This window comes from Notolabrus celidotus, chromosome 23, assembly GCF_009762535.1.
Source record: "Notolabrus celidotus isolate fNotCel1 chromosome 23, fNotCel1.pri, whole genome shotgun sequence".
Taxonomy (NCBI): domain Eukaryota; kingdom Metazoa; phylum Chordata; class Actinopteri; order Labriformes; family Labridae; genus Notolabrus; species Notolabrus celidotus.
Window position 1 is genome coordinate 24,123,552 of NC_048294.1, and position 16,560 is coordinate 24,140,111.

The 16,560-nt window shown below is 43.0% G+C and overlaps 1 protein-coding gene across 1 annotated transcript; it reads right to left on the bottom strand.

The window, feature by feature from the left end:
• Nucleotides 1-7,826: 7,826 nt before the first annotated feature.
• On the bottom strand, nucleotides 7,827-13,568 carry LOC117807813. Its single transcript, XM_034677216.1, has 12 exons — nucleotides 13,391-13,568; nucleotides 12,898-13,239; nucleotides 12,715-12,756; nucleotides 12,497-12,607; nucleotides 12,340-12,374; nucleotides 12,137-12,236; nucleotides 11,484-11,552; nucleotides 11,038-11,376; nucleotides 10,791-10,832; nucleotides 10,552-10,647; nucleotides 8,397-8,428; nucleotides 7,827-8,080 (listed from the first exon to the last, which is right to left on the bottom strand). The coding sequence occupies exons 1-12, from the start codon at nucleotides 13,431-13,433 to the stop codon at nucleotides 7,979-7,981; spliced, it is 1,353 nt and encodes a 450-aa protein (XP_034533107.1). The 5' UTR covers nucleotides 13,434-13,568; the 3' UTR covers nucleotides 7,827-7,978.
• Nucleotides 13,569-16,560: the final 2,992 nt, after the last annotated feature.

A 16,560-nucleotide genomic window follows, 5' to 3' on the forward strand; every position in this document is an offset into this window, starting at 1 on the left:
CAACGTTCCATCTTTCTGCACAAATCAAAGTCTTTTAACTGCAACACTGAGAAGGATCTGTCTGAGAACTAGAGCAAGCTAGTAGCTATTATTGTTGTTAGTCTTTGTAGAGTGCTGTATGACCCATTGAACAAGCCACTGTGCAAGCTGACCAGAACATGTTCTTGTCCTTCCATCCATTATCTTGACCGCTTATCCCGTTCGGGGTCATGGGGGGCTGGAGCCAATCTCAGCATATGTTCTTGTCCTGTTCAGATATAAAGTGTAGGTCTGAAGATTCAATCAAGCCTCCCTTAATCCTTTAAAAACACAACACAGTTTCTTGAACCAGCGAGCTGCAGTAAGGTGCAGTTGAAGGTGATTACAAGCATGTGGCTCCTCGTGAAAGGCAGCACTTCTTTGTGTCTCTTTATGTGTGTAAAAAGCAGAAGAATGTGTGTTGTGAACTCTACCATCTCATTAATGTGCCCACTAAAAAGCAGGAAAGCACCGCTCTATGGACTTGAGACTTCAGACCAGGTTTTTGTTGATGAACAGCGCAGTTGCTTTCTGCAACATAGCACCTGTGTTCCCTCCCTCAACACATTTCAAGACCATCAAACCATGGACTCTAACCAGGGCGCAAGTTCATTTGCTATTAAAGGTGACATATCATGCAAAATTGACTTTTTAATGGTTCTTTACCTGAAATATGTTTCCCTGGCATGTCTACAAACCCCCCGAGAATGAAAAAAATCCATTCTGCCCCTGTTCTGATTTCTACACCTTTCTGTAAATGTGTGTGAAACGAGCCGTTTCAGACTTCCGTGTTTTTGTTACGTAACAACAATATCCGGTCTGTCACAGAGTCAGAGCTCGGAGCTTGTTCAGCCCATAGACTGTATAAAATAATACTGATTCCCCCCCTCTGTTTTTCATTACCTGCACAAATGTGTGCTAACAAGGAGCTTAGGAGGGAGGCATGCTAGTTGTAGGCTGTCTTAATAAACACAAAGGTCGGTTTTACTCCCCACTTCTGCAGATTTGAAGATCTAGTGGATGATTTTTATTTGTCATGGATAAGTGCTAGCGCTAATTAGCATAGCCACATAGCTATATGTTCATAGCTGTAGCTGTAGCTGTAGCTGTAGCTGTAGCTGTAGCTGTAGCTGTAGCTGTGTACCAAGACACACGTCGACATACTGACAAATAAAACAACAAGAAACACTAAATATGTGACCAATCCTTCAGAAAGGTCCTGCTGCCTTTCTGGCAGAGGTCGGTTTTACTCCCCACGTCTGCAGATTTGAAGATCTAGTGGATGATTTTATTTATCATGGATAAGTGCTAGCGCTAGTTAGCATAGCCACATAGCTACATGTTCGTAGCTGTGTACCAAGACACACGTCTACATACTGATAAATAAAACAACAAGAAATACTAAATCTATGACCAATTGTTCAGAAAGGTCCTGCTGCAGGCGCCTCTCCGTCAGGATCAGATTCTGGATCAGATTCAGAGGGTTGAAGTAACGCGATCTCTGAGCAGCCGTGTATATTCAGCCAACATGTAAACATTAGATCAACGTGCTGGACAGCCGAGGCACATCCACTTCCGGAGGGGGCGTGGTCAGAGGGAAAACAGAGTGTTCTGAGGAGGACTGAAGAAGAGGGTTTTTCAGGCAGACCAAAATCTGATTTCAAAGTGTTTTTTTGAGCATAAACTTTAAAGACATGTTTTTGGGACCTCTTAGACCAATATATATTGATGAAAAAAGCGTGATATGTCCCCTTTAACAAACTGTGGACGCTGGATGTTAAAGTGATGACTGCATCATTGAGACTTACACACCACAATGCTTTGCACCAGGGGTTCGATAGGGCACTTTAGTCAGGCAACCATGATGTAGAATAGACAGTGACACCCTGCCCACATTACCTACAATCTGCTGAAAGTCAGAAATATCATTTTTGGACCAAACACTTTGAACATATGAAACAAATGAAACCTGAAGTTATGAATAAAGTTGCAAGACTTAATCTTACAACTGTAACATCAACACAAATGAAACACCTGATAACTTCCTGCATCAGTTCAAACTGAACTTTAATCTAACAGACCTCATGATTTCCACATCAGTTGTTTTCAGACCACACTGTGCTCTCTCTTCCTGCCAAACAAGTGATGATAACCTCACTAACGTCTACACCGCTCCTATCTATGGCATATACCTGAATATAAAAAGCAGAGCAAGCCACCACAACGCCCCCTGGGGGTTTCTGTTCTTCCGTTTTGAAGCTCTGTTCTCATCTCGACTGCAGACAGATTTATTGTCTTGCAACAGTATTCCATGTAGAGTGCTGAAGGGATGAAGAATTCAGTAAACGTGAGGTTGTGAGGAGCACTCACTCTGGCTGCTCATTGAGATTGGTGGGAGAATCATCCCAGAGCAGTCAGGTCTGCATGCGTGTGTGCGTTTGTGTGTGTGTGTGTGTGTGTGTGTGTGTGTGTGTGTGTGTGTGTGTGACCTGATTGAGACCAGGTCTGAGTAGTTTATATAAACCCTTGAGTTTCTGTACTCTGTGCTGACTCTTTATCGCCCCTTCAGAGAGAGGTTCTCTCTGTGTGTGTGCATGTACTATCAAGGTGTGTGTCTGTATAACCCGACAGTACCTGTTTTCAGCGTGTTTGTCAGCAGTTTCTATACGACTGTAGCTGGTTGTCACTGGGCCTCTTTTCAGCCGAGCCTTTTCTGTTCACCCTTAAAGGTGACATATTATGCTCTTTTTTTAAATCAAAATATATTAGTCTAAGAGGTCCCCAAAACATGTCCTTAAAGTTTATTGCCCCCAAAAAACACTTTGAAATCAGATTTTGGTCTGCCTGTAAACCCCTCCTTTTCAGCCCTGCTCAGAACAGGCTGTTTTCTGTGTCTGTGCCTTTAAATGAGACTGAGCTCTCTGACCACGCCCCCCTCAGGAAGTGAATGTGGCCTCAGCTCTCCAGCACGTTGATCTAACGTTTACATGTTGGCTGCATAGACATGGCTGCTCACAGACCCGCGTTACTTCAACCCTCAGAATCTGATCCAGAATCTGATCCTGACGGAGAGGCGCCTGCAGCAGGACCTTTCTGAACCATTGGTCACAGATTTAGTGTTTCTTGCGTTTTATTTGTCAGTATGTCGACGTGTGTTTTGGTACACAGCTACGACATGTAGCTATGTAGCTATGCTAACTAGCGCTAGCACTTTTCCATGAAAAATAAAAATCCTCCACTAGATCTTCAAATCTGCAGACGTGGGGAGTAAAACCGACCTTTGTGTTTATTAAGACAGCCTACAACTAGCATGCCTCCCTCCTAAGCTCCTTGTTAGCACACATGTGTGCAGGTAATGAAAAACGGAGGAGGGGTTGAGTTGTATTTTATACAGTCTATGGGCTGAACAAGCTCCGAGCTCTGACTTCCATTACAGACCGGATGTCGTTGTGACGTATGAAAAACAATGAAAACTAAAACGGCTGGTTTCAGCACACATTGCAGAAAGGTGGAGAAATCAGAACAGGGGCAGAGTGGATTTTTTTCATTCTCGGGGGGTTTGTAGACATGCAAGGGAAACATATTTCAGGTAGAGAACCATTTAAAAGTCGATTTTGCATGATATGTCACCTTTAAAGCCTCTTGGACCCTCTTTGTGTTTCCTAAAGGAGTTCTTTCTGGGCCTTACTCAAGCTTTGTTATGGTTTAAGAAACCTGTTTGTTCTTTATCTTAATTATTTTTTGTCTTTTTCTCTCTACCTTTTGATTGCTTGTCAAATCCTTTGATCCTTTGAGATAGCTTTAAGAACCCCCTCCTAGTCTGCAGTTGTGTCCCACTCCCCCTCAGCCTGACATGGGTTCTGTTGCTAGCTTGACTCGCAAAGTGAATTGGCAATTATAAATGGACCAGACACTGTAACCTGTTTTACTGTTTAATGTGAGTTATACAAAGTACAACATGCTGTGTTGAGAGACTTAAACTAATATTTGAGTCCATGAGATCAACAGGAGAAGGTTAATGTTTGTAATAAATCAAGTGAAGGGCAGGGTCATATTTCTGTAGACTTCTAAACAATATACAGTTGTTGTTGCACATAGTAGAGCTCCCCCTACTGGTGGTTAGACAGATTGCAGGTTTAAGAGACCTGTCGTTGACTTCAGTTTAAAAACAAAGAAAAAATCAAGTCATAAAGTGAAAGATACAGCCTACATGGGAGTATTAATGTAAAGTTCACATGAATGAAATCATTATTTTGTAATAAGGAAATGAAACACACGTCACACACTACAGAGATGATGTGATTAAAGCATCAGATCCTGAAACAGCCTGAGTCTATCTGCCAGCAGTGTAAATCACACGAGTCTCCACTTCTCTCTCTGATCCAGGCTCGCTGCTCAGAAGTGTTGCTGAGTACAAGGTCAGAGCTGCATTCTGTACAGAGGACACACAATAACACAGTCACGTTCTGGATTTGTGAGAAAACTACATCTTAATTAGGAATAATCCTACTTTTCTTCAAGAGTTTAAAGAATTAAACTTGACCCACCTCGTACTGTTGGGAATCATTTTCTTCCTTGGCACCTACAAAAAAGAGTCAATGATTCAAATCAGTGAACTGACGAGCCTTTAATGAACTTCTGCTGTTATTACATTAAAGCCACTGTTAAAGTTCTTCATCATGCTGACACTTGTTCATGCAGAATGTCTACAAACAAACCACTAAAGATAAGACAGGGAGCAGATCTCCTGAAGTACCTGTCTGAAGTCTTCTCACTTTAACAGTCAGGCCGATGATGACATTCACCAGGAGAGCAGTCATGACACCCAGGATCACACTCGCCAGTGGATTTACTCCATCACACCCCTCTACTAAGAGATCATCATTTTCCTTACAGAGACTTCTTTATAGAGCTTTACAAATATTTAGACAGCAGACGTTTGTGCAATGAGAGAAATCTTTAAAGGAGTCTTACTTGTATGCTCGCTGTCTCTGTCATTATGTGCATCACTGCTGCCTATTAAAGACATTGTTACATAGAAGATGTTGTTTCAAGACACAGATTACTCAACAAATGTAACTATAAGAAAGCATTGCAATGGGACTGAGGGAATCAAAGGACAGAAAACAAAGCAACAGAAAACTCTCTTACCTTTGATCTTTAGGTGTATCAGACTGAAAGATGGACGTCCACCTTCATAAAATCCACAGAAATAAAGTCCAGAGTCGAACACTTCCACTGACTTGATTTGGAGAAAGAGAGTCGAGGTATTGGACCACATGGAGAATTTGCCGTGACCGTATCCATCACAGAATATTGGTGTGCTGGTAGATCTGATCATAACTGAGATACAGTGGACATTCGTTCTCTTGAGAAGTCTGAACCAGTATGTGATGGCATCAGTTTTGGACATGTTGGAGCACTTCAGAGTGACATCATCACCAGACTGGAACTCCACAGTCTGAGACTCAGAACCTGAGACAGAGACCCAGCCTGAAACAAACAGACATGTAAAGGTAAACCACATCTCCTCATAACAATGAGCAAGAGAGTAAAAAGTCAATATGTTGCATTTAAGGCATACGATCATCATCATCATATCAGTGATGTTATAAATAGTTTAATACTTACTGAGGCTGCAGAGGAGGAAAGCTGTTATCAAGATCAGGTTCATGGTACGACTGAAGCTCTGATGTGTGCGTAAGTTGAACAGAGCACCAGAAAAGGAACTCTACATACAAAGAGGCGGGGCGTTCCGCTTTTTTTCTCTTGTCTCTCAAAGTGACATCAAGCTGCTAAAAAAATCATTATAGACTCAAACATTTAGCTTTCTGGAGTTCAGCTCAAATGAACTTTTGACAAAACGTCTTTATGAAATAACATAAGATATGATAATAGGTTCAATCAAAAGAACAGGTGAAAGTACAGACGGGTAGTAAATAAAACACAAGTCACATAATCCAGCATAACAGGCATCACTGCTGTTGTAAGATGCAGAGGAAAGGGCCGAGCTGCTTACACCTGGTGTCAACACGTGGATTCAGTGATCGGGTCACAAGTGAACAGGTTAAAGTACTCAGTCCTCAGAGCTGGACTGAAGTCTGGGACTGCAGACAGTGCCATCAACTACAGCCAAACACAGGCCAACGACAGTAGGACAGGGCTCTTAACATGAATTTAGAAAGTATTTTCACCGTGTGTGTTTTGATGGATTAGAAAAATGACCAACAGTCAGCTGCTGTTTTTCACTCTGGATGGGCGTTCACAGGATTCATGTGGTTTGTCACCTCTGAAAGCGTTGTTCTGTCTCTTCCTGTCTCATAAGTGATGTTCCTCACTTGTCCACTGCTGCAGAGCATTGAAGTCCCCAAATAGGACAATCCAGTCCCCAGTAGGGTGCCTTCCAGTACCCGTCCCAAGGACTCCAAAAAGGGTGGGCACTCTGCACTGCTGTTTTGTGCATAATCACAAACAACAGTCAGGACCCGTTCCCAGACCTGAAGGTGCAGGGAAACAACCCTTTCATCCACCGGGTAAAACTCCAACACACCGGCAGAGAGCTGAGGAGCTATGAGTAAGCCCACACCTGCCCTCCGAGTCAGACCCCTCTCAAGAAGGTTGGTTCCGGAACCAGAGCGGTGCGTAGAGGTGAGCCCGACTTTATCTAGCCGGTATCTCTCAACCTCCTGCACCAACTCAGGTTCCTTCATCACCAGAGAGGTGATGTTCCATGTCCCATAAGCCAGTTTCTGTAACCGAGGATCGGACCGCCAAGGCCCCCTCCTTTGACTGCTGCCCCCTCCTTTGACTGCTGCCCAATCTCCACTGCAACAGACCCCTGTGACTCCCCCTGCGGGTGTTGAGCCCGAGGGAGGATGAACCCATGTCACCCATTTGGTCTGGGCCAGACCGGGCCCCATGGTTGAAGGCTCAGCCACCAGGCGCTTGCCTGCGGGCCCCAACCTCAGACCTGGCTCCAGGATGGGGCTCCGGTGGCCCTCCGGACAGGGTACACTCGTCCTGGTTGTTGTTCTTCATCAGGTGTCTTGAGCCGCACTTTGTCTGTCCCCTCACCTAGGACCAGTTTGCATTCAGAGATCCTACCAGGGGCAATCGCCCCCGACAACATAGCTGCTAGGATCATTAGAGCACTCCAACCCCGCCCCCACGTTAAGGTGGCGACCCGTGACACTTCCAAGTTATTTCAGTGACATTTGTTTTTTTATGTTTTTAACTGAAGGGTGCCAACAATTCTGTCCTCGTGTGTAACGCTGTCATAAAGTAATTTATTGAACTCCTGGACCTGTTCTCTCTCTCTCTCTCTCTCTCTCTCTCTCTCTCTCTCTCTCTCTCTCTCTCTCTCTCTCTCTATCTCTTATTCATCAATTCAATACAAATGTTATCTTGAGCCTCTCTTTACAGAAAGAGATACTTTGTGGAGTCTGAATTTTCTCGTATTGCACTGTAAACATGTGGCATTTAAGTGTGCATGCTATAATATTAAAGTTCAGAAACTCATATCAGACATTGATGTACTGCATGTTTTTGTTTCTATGAAGCTGAGGAGGCTTTGAATGTCTTCAGTATTTTGTGCTTTCTAACAGCTTTTATTTTTAGAAACCTTCGATGTGCTCGGCCTGAAGTGTTGCCCCTCAGTTTCAGCTCAGACCACACTGTGCTGTGTCTTCCTGTCAGAGATGTGGTGAGTACTTCAACCGCTCCTTGAATAGTGGAGACGTCTACCTGAACTCTAAATATAACTATATGCCATCATATTGTATGTGCTGAATAAATGAATAGACTTTAAGTAAAGTTTGAGAAGTAAAGCTTTATTTAAAAATAATTCCAAAAGAAAAAAGAGACATACTGTATTTTTTATTTCACCAGAGTGACTCTAAAAAAACCAGCACCATATCCTGTTGATGTGAAGCAGCGCTGGTTCCAGTTGGCTCCTCCCCTTTTATCTGGTGGCAGCATAAACAACATTTGGCTCCGGCTCTCTTCCTCTTGGTTTAGACTGAAACTTTACTGCTGCGTAGTCCAGGTCACCAGAGACCACATTCTGTGAAAATCAGCAGTAATGTAGTGACTGGACGTGATATATATCAGACAACACTTCAACAGATACTGGATGTTTCTTTTAAGGCAGGTTCTAATATTGTCAGTTGGTCAATATTAACATTAGATACAATATGTATGGTGTAAAGGCATTTTTGATACAACACTGAAATTTAACAAATCCTGTCTCTGTGTGGGGTTATATATGAAAACCATAAATACAGCAGCACTGAAGGAAAAGCTGATATAAAGAGATAAATGGAGCTACTTGTTGGGGTCACTCAAACTCTAGATGTCAGTAATGAATGTAAATCATTTACCTCTCTCTGCTCAGGGTTCTCCTTTTTCTGACCTGAGTGACACAAATACAGGATGAGTTCATTGATCAGTCTTTCTTAAAGCAGGAGTTTTACATCATTTCAAACAGAGTGATCAGGTGACGACAAGCCAAATGTGGGACAAAGAGGATGTCTGTGTGGAACAATGTGGGACATGTTACCGTGATGCCAAGGTGTTTAGATTTTGATATAATGTCCATCTAACCCTCAAAATTAAACATTTCTACTGAAACCATTAGCTTGTAAGCTAAATCGACAACAATGTTTTACCCAGAGAGTGTATAAAAAATGGACGTGGTACCCATGACGTCACCCATCGGTTCCTGAGTGCTGTTTGAAGCTGATTGCCGGCGGGTGCTATATTGAAAATGCTGAACGCAACCTAACTTCTGTCGAGCTAGTGTAAGGTAAAGAGGCGGGCTTTGAGCCTCCACGCCAACAGCTACAGTGTTTCTGTCTGTCAATCAAGTCAGTCATGTCCTCATTTGGGCAAAACTCGTAGTCTTGATATCTTCTGAACTGTAGCGTTATAAAATAATTGGTAACACTTTACAATAAGGGTCCCTTAATAAGTGTTAGTTAATGCATTATCAAGCATTAATTAACAGTATAATAATAGTTTAATAATCGTTATAATGTATTACTTAACATTAACTAACACATTAGTTAATGCATTAATAAGCAGTTAATTAATGTCCACTGCTCAGAGTTAATTAATACATTATTAAGCATTAATAAAAGTTACAAAACTTAATTAGTTAACCATTAGTGAATGCTTTCTGGACCCTTATTGTAAAGTGTAACACATGCATCACTTAAGTAACACATTATAAATGCTAAACTGCCTCATAAGCATAAGCATAAGCGTGTGCATCACTTTTAAGTGTCCTCTGGAAACACTTCTGTTGTGTTGCTGTCTATTTGCAGCGCGTTTTTCTAATGTATTGTGTTGTGGTCTTTGCATCGCGTTTTCAAAATGCTGCGCATGTGTTGTCAAATTGATGAAGATGTTTTCTTAATTTTCTTGTGTTTTGTCTTTTTGCATGTGTTTTCTTAAGTTGCAGTGCTGTGAGCTCTCAGGGCCACCGTACTTCTCTGTGCCAGTTGAGATGTTATCTGTGATTATCTGTTTTATTCTAAATAAAATGTGTTAAATTCTTTACATGTGTTGCTTCAACTACATTTCAACTCATTTTGCTTCAGCGTATGTGTTACCTAAGGGATACATGTGTTACACTTTACAATAAGGGTCCAAAAAGCATTCACTAATGCTTAATTATGGTTAAGTAATGCTTATGAGGCAGTTTAGCATTTATAATGTGTTACCTAAGTGATGCATGTGTTACACTTTACAATAAGGGTCCAGAAAGCATTCACTAATGGTTAACTAATTAAGTTTTGTAACTTTTATTAATGCTTAATAATGTATTAATTAACTCTGAGCAGTGGACATTAATTAACTGCTTATTAATGCACTAACTAATGTGTTAGTTAATGTTAGGTAATACATTATAACGATTATTAAACTATTATTAAACTGTTAATTAATGCTTAATAATGCATTAACTAACGCTAATTAAGGGACCCTTATTGTAAAGTGTTACCAAATAATTCACCCTCTGTACGGTGTGTGCTGACGGAGAAATGAGCAATTCAGACTTGTACTGTTTTTTGAACCAGGCTGTAAACATGTTTATTTCTGCAGTAAAGATCTTCTACTTTGAATGCGTGTGTATGTGGTTTCTGCAGCCAGCCTCGAGTGCAGTGATTCCCAAACTTTTGATGAGCGTGACTCTGCCATGAAGTGTCACAGAGGGTTACACAGAGAGGAGGGGGGTCAGATCTACGTTGTTGTCTGTCACATATCACTCTGCTACGCTACTGTGTTTACCTGCCACTTCACTTCTATCACACGTACTCATAGATGGCCTAGTTAGCAATGCAGAACTACATGTATTGTTTTTATTAAGCCGTGGCGCGCCCCCCGTCATAACTCTGCTCCCTCCAGTTTGAAAACCACTGCTCTAGTAGATGCAGAATGAGCTGCAGGTTAGAACGCCTCCGCATGGGCTTCATATTTTGAGACTGAAGGAAAAAAAGGAAAGAAAAACATGAATATAAGGCGAGCATAGCCTACCTGTCTGCAGTTTGACAACTAGACCGATGATGACCATCACGAGGAACGCAGTCACAGCACCCAAGATCACAATGGTCAGCTTTGCTCTGTCGAACTCTAACCAGAGAAAGGTCATTGGGTTAGATTCACTTTGTTCCTTCAGAGACTTGAGACCTGACTCATATGTAAATTCACCAAATTAACTTTACTTTCCAGCTTTAATAATCTGCATATTGTTTGAAGCTTTAAAGAAATCTTACTTTCATGCTTGCTCCCCAAATCACCACGAGGCTCGAAGCTAACTTTAAAAGGGATTTAGATCATTTTAGTCTTGATTTTGTTCGTTCATGTTCAAATTCAATTTGTCTATCATGCTACGGGTGTTCCATGAATATATTTTTATAAGACAGTCGGAAACATTCAGTTGAGTACTTGAGTAAAAAAAACAATCATGTAAATACACTGAAGAGTACAGAGGAAGAGGATGAGACTTGAAATTGACCTTACCTTTTACATTCAGATGTATTACACTGAACGTTGGCAGTGGGCTTCTGTAAGAAGCACAGAAGTACAGTCCAGAGTCGGACACATTGGCTCCTCTGATTTTGAGAAGGACCCCGGAGTTGTTGGAGCTCATTTCAAATCTCTTATCTTGGAAACCAACACAATACACAGGTGTGTCACTTTTGATGGGGAGAACAGAGATACAGCTGATCTCGGTTCTGTTGATCAGTCTGAACCAGAATCTCAAAGATTCTTGGTTCATGTCTGAGCACTTCAGGGTGACGTCTTCACCGGACTGCACCTCCACAGTCTGAGACTCAGAACCTGAGACAGACAGCCATCCTGAAACAATGAAAACAACACATCAACATTAAACACTTTCAGTACTCATGTGTTTAAGTTCCTGAAGTTACAGATGTAGTGAAGACAAATTCAATGAGCGTACTTACTGAAGAAGAGACCCAACAGTGTAACGAAGGAAGAGCTCTTCATTGTGTGTAAAGTAGTAACCCTCCAACGTCAACAAGTGAACTGAGCTTGAACCATTCAGTGTGCTGTCAGCGTGAGGAGGAGGGACTGTTTGATGAGTCTCCAGTTACAGAGGCTGAGCCAATACTTTCAGGAAGAGTACAAATGATGCAGAATGATAGCCTCCAATGAATCTTCAGACCATGGTTGATACATTTTTGCAACAGATGTTTGGACCTGTGTTGTGTCATACCTGTCAGATAAATACTCTCTGTAAATATACATGTAGATATACAATGCAACAATTCTCAAGCAGAATTCCATATTTCTATTTTTTGTATTATTTAACTTCTATTTTATAATGTAAAACTACCTCTGCTACTCACCACTGCACTTTATCATATTTTTTAGCCTGTACATATTAGTCAAGCTATTTGTTGTTTCTTTGTATTTATAGCTAAGGTTATTGTTATTATATTTTCATTTTATTTTTTATTGTAGTTCTTATTCTTATTCCTATTCTTATGCCTTGTACAAAGAGAGCACAGTTTACCAAAGTCAAATTCCTTGTGTGTTCAAGCATACTTGGCGAATAAAGCTGATTCTGATTCTGATTCTGATTCTGATTCTTTTTATCTGGTGGCAGCATAAACAACATTTGGCTCCGGCTCTCTTCTTCTTGCTTTAGGTCGAAATGTTACTGCTGCGTAGTTCAGGTCTCCAGAGGCCACACTCTGTGAAGACAGCATTCATAGTTGTGATGTGGTCGCCTGACATGATTTCATATCCATAATAAGCAGACATAATATGGATCTTTAGGTTTGTTCTTCATTTTACCTCACTCTGTCCTGGATTCTGTCCTTCTTTATCAGCTGAGTAAAAGAAAACATCTCGTGAGTTAATCCAGTATTGTCTCTGATCAATCTGAAGATGTTTCCCACATTCTGAATGAATTTCTGATGTAAAACAAAAGTATATCAAATGTTAAAAGTACCTGTCTGAAGTTTCCTGTTTCTAACAACCAGACTGATGATGACCACCACGAGGAAGACAGTCACGCCACCCAGGATCATACTCGCCAGTGGAGCTACTCCATCACACCCCTCTACAAAGAGATCATCATTTTCCTTACAGAGACTTCTTTATAGAGCTTTACAAATATTCAGACATCAGACGTTTGTGCAATGAGAGAAATCTTTAAAGGAGTCTTACTTGTATGCTCCCTGTCTGTGTCATTATGTGCATCACTGCTGCCTATTAAAGACATTGTTACATAGAAGATGTTGTTTCAAGACACTTACTGAGATTACTCAACTAATGTAACTATAAGAAAGCATTGCAATGGGACAAAGGGAATCAAAGGACAGAAAACAAAGCAACAGAAAACTCTCTTACCTTTGATCTTTAGGTGTATCAGACTGAAAAATGGACGTCCATCTTCATAAAATCCACAGAAATAAAGTCCAGAGTCGAACACTTCCACTGACTTGATTTGGAGAAAGATAGTCGAGGTATTGGACCACATGGAAAATTTACCATCACTGATTCCATCACAGAATAGTGGTTTAGCGCTAGACCTGGAAATAGTAGAGATACAGCTGATGTTTGTTCTCTTGACAAGTCTGAACCAGAAAGTGACAACATCATATTTGGACATGTTGGAGCACTTCAGAGTGACATCTTCACCAGACTGGACCTCCACAGTCTGAGACTCCGAACCTGAGACAGAGACCCAGCCTGAAACAAACAGAAGAGTGACCAAGATGTTAACTTGTTATAAAGAAACATGAAGGTGAACCACACCTCTTTATAAAAGAATTGAACATGTTGTACATAAAGCATATGATCATCATCATATCAGTGATGTTAGAAATAGTTTAATACTTACTGAGGCTGCAGAGGAGGAAAGCTGTTATCAAGATCAGGTTCATGGTACGACTGAAGCTCTGATGTGTGCGTAAGTTGAACAGAGCACCAGAAAAGGAACTCTACATACAAAGAGGCGGGGCGTTCCGCTTTTTTTCTCTCTTGTATCACACTAAGCTGCTAAAAAAATCAATATAGACTCAAACATTTAGCTTTCTGGAGTTCAGCTCAAATGAACTTTTGACAAAACATCTTTATGAAATAATATAAGATATGATAATAGGTTCAATCAAAAGAACAGATTGAAGTACAGACAGGTAGTAGATTAAACATAAGTCAGCTAGTTAGCTGTTCTGTGCCCGAGGAAGAGTACACAATCCAGGGTAACAGGTATCACTGCTGTTCACGTTTGCAGGTTCTGTTATTACCTGCTGAAGTCTTTTCCATCCACACATTTCAAGTTCAAGACCCTGTTCAAACCTGGTGTCTGCATGTGATTGGATCACAAGTGAACAGGCTGCTAATTGGTCCATGGAGGAAAAAGCTCTTCAGCTAGCCATGTGCCTTACTGGCGATGCACTTTTCAGCCTGCTCTTGTTGAGCCCAGATGATAGGAGTGATTACACTGCTCTGGTGGGAGCTTCGAGGAGGCGGTTTGGACAATGTGCAGCAGCGAGCCTGCTTCACTCTGAACTGTGCAGCTGACAGCGCCGGCCTGTGGAGCCACTGAGGGAGCTGACTAATGACATTGATGTTCTAGTCCACCGTACCTATGCTCACATGCCGCCTGCCATACAAAGTGAGTTGGCCCGAGACCACTTTCTGCAAGCTCTGCTACCGGCTGACCTACGTGTTCAGACGCTTTTGGCTCACCCAAGGTCTCTCCAGGAGGCCCTAGAGTTGGCTACAGAGAGAGAAACGTTTGGCGGGGCCTTAGTGTTTGGCTCGGCCCTACTCGTTGGGGGTCCATCGGGGCTGGGTGGGTGGCTGGTGTCCCTGTCACCCTCCGTCCCCCTGCTGCCCCCTCCCCTGTGGGGGCCTGGTCCGCGGCTGCCCTCGGGGCCGGGTTTCCCGGGGTTCCCTCGCGGTCCTCTTGGGGGGGTGGGGTGGTGCGCAGCTGGGGGGGGGTGTTACTAAGGCAGCCATTGGGGTGTCCCTCCTTGCCCCCGCGGCCTAGTCCATCAGTCGCAGGGCGTGGGTGGGGGGCGTGGCTGGGGGGAGTGGTCAGGCCGTCTGGGGGGGGCAGGGGGGATTGGCCCTGCCGCCTCCGCCCTCCCCCCGCTCCAGCGCGCCGGTTGGTGGGCTCTGGTCCTGGTCCTGCCCGTCTGCCTGGCTGTCTGCTCCTGGTGCCGGGCCCCCTCGGCCCTGGTGGCTCCTTTGGCTCCGTCTTGGGGGGCTGTGGGGGCGGTGTTGTGGGGGTGTCCCTTGGGGGGGCTGCGGGATCTCTCCCCCCTCGCCCCCCTTTCCTCCTACTGGGTGACCTGGGGGTCGCCCTGGGTGATCCGGCGGTACCTGCTTGCTTCCGGTCTGGGTCCTTGGCTTGTCCCCTGGCCTGGGTCTCCCACGGCGGGTTGGGTCCTTCGGTCTGACTGCTCTCGCGGCCCGGGTGCCGGGCCGTACCGCTCGGCTGATCTGACCCAAGTGGTTTCATCTGCACCAGTGGTGGTCTCGTTACACAAATAGAACACAGCACGGCGGCAACCCTCTGCGACCCAAGCTTCAGTAATGATTGTGGACACTAAGGGTTGCTTAATCATTAGTATCACCCCACAGAGTTTTTTTGGCATCATGGTGAGATGGTCCCTCTCCATCTAAGTGTGTTAGGTCTCTCTCTCCTTCTCTCTCCCTGTCCCTTTGTATATCCTTATGTAATCTTTCTTTCACTTTCTCTTATTTTTTTAATATTTTTTTGGCCCACCTAGGTGTGCACGCCCTCTTTTACAGAACATGATATTAGCTGCCAATAAAAGATAGGCCAGAGTTCTAAGAGGGATGGTGATGGTTGCATGCACACAGTCACAAGCACAGAAGAAAAAGGTTTTCTTTCTTTTCTTTTGCTGCAAGAATAAATTGCATTAATATTTGACAGTTTGTGACAAACATGACACAAACCAGAAATATATATGCAGACAAGAGGAAAAAGAAAAAGAAAAAGAGAGAAAAAAAAATAATAAAAAAAAATAAAAAATAAAAAAATAAAAAATAAAAAAAAGAGAGAGAAATGCTGTGTGCTAACTTTCCCATGTCAGCAAATAGCAAACTGCATGAGGTGAGAGCTGCTAAACCTGCATGGGTGACTGAACTGACCAAGCTTGTGCGAGCTGCAACTGTAAGGGAGGAGAAAGAGACCAGACCACGTCAGAGGGTGTGTTGGGGGTATGGACAACCCGGCCACCTTCTTTGTCACTGCCCTGATGTTCCTTCCAACAGGGAAACAAGCTGGGGACCACATAACCAGGTGTGTGTAGTATCCCCAGCACTGTGTCCCAACATCAACCGGATAAGCAGACATCAAAAAAGACTGGCCATATGGAGACTGCATGCAGTTTGTGACTTTGATGGTCAACAGGAGCCAGTTGTGGTGCTGGGCTGGACTTGGGTGGGAGACTGCTGGGAGACTGCTGGGAGACTGCTTGGACGCCCCACTGACTGTTAGGAAGACAGACGTGTATTTTGATAAGGTAAACACTATATTATCCAACTTTTATTTAACCAGGAAATGCTCATCGAGATGAAGTATCTCTTTTCCAAGAGAGTCCTGGTCAAGATAGGCAGCAGCACTGTTACAGAGTTACAACAGAGAGTACACAAATAGCAGATGCATACAACAGCGCCACAACAAATACCTCCAGAAAAAAAAGCATGAATTATATTTAAACAAAACATCTGCAGACAGATGCATCAGCCTCCAAGTCATTTAAGAGCTGCTTAAAAGCATTCAAAGTTATCAGACCACCAAGTTTCAGATCCTTTTGTAAGGCGTTCCAGGTCGAGGGTGCAGCAAACCTGAAGGCCTTTTTTCAAGTTCAGTCCTGACCCTTGGAACAGATAGTGATAAGAGATCCTGAGATTGAAGATTATAAGATCCTGAGCTCTTTTGTGCAATGTGTGTGAGGAGGTAAGAGGGAAGTAGACCTAAGATTTACTTATAGATTGAAGTCTCACTTATAGATTAAAAAATCTGTTGAATTG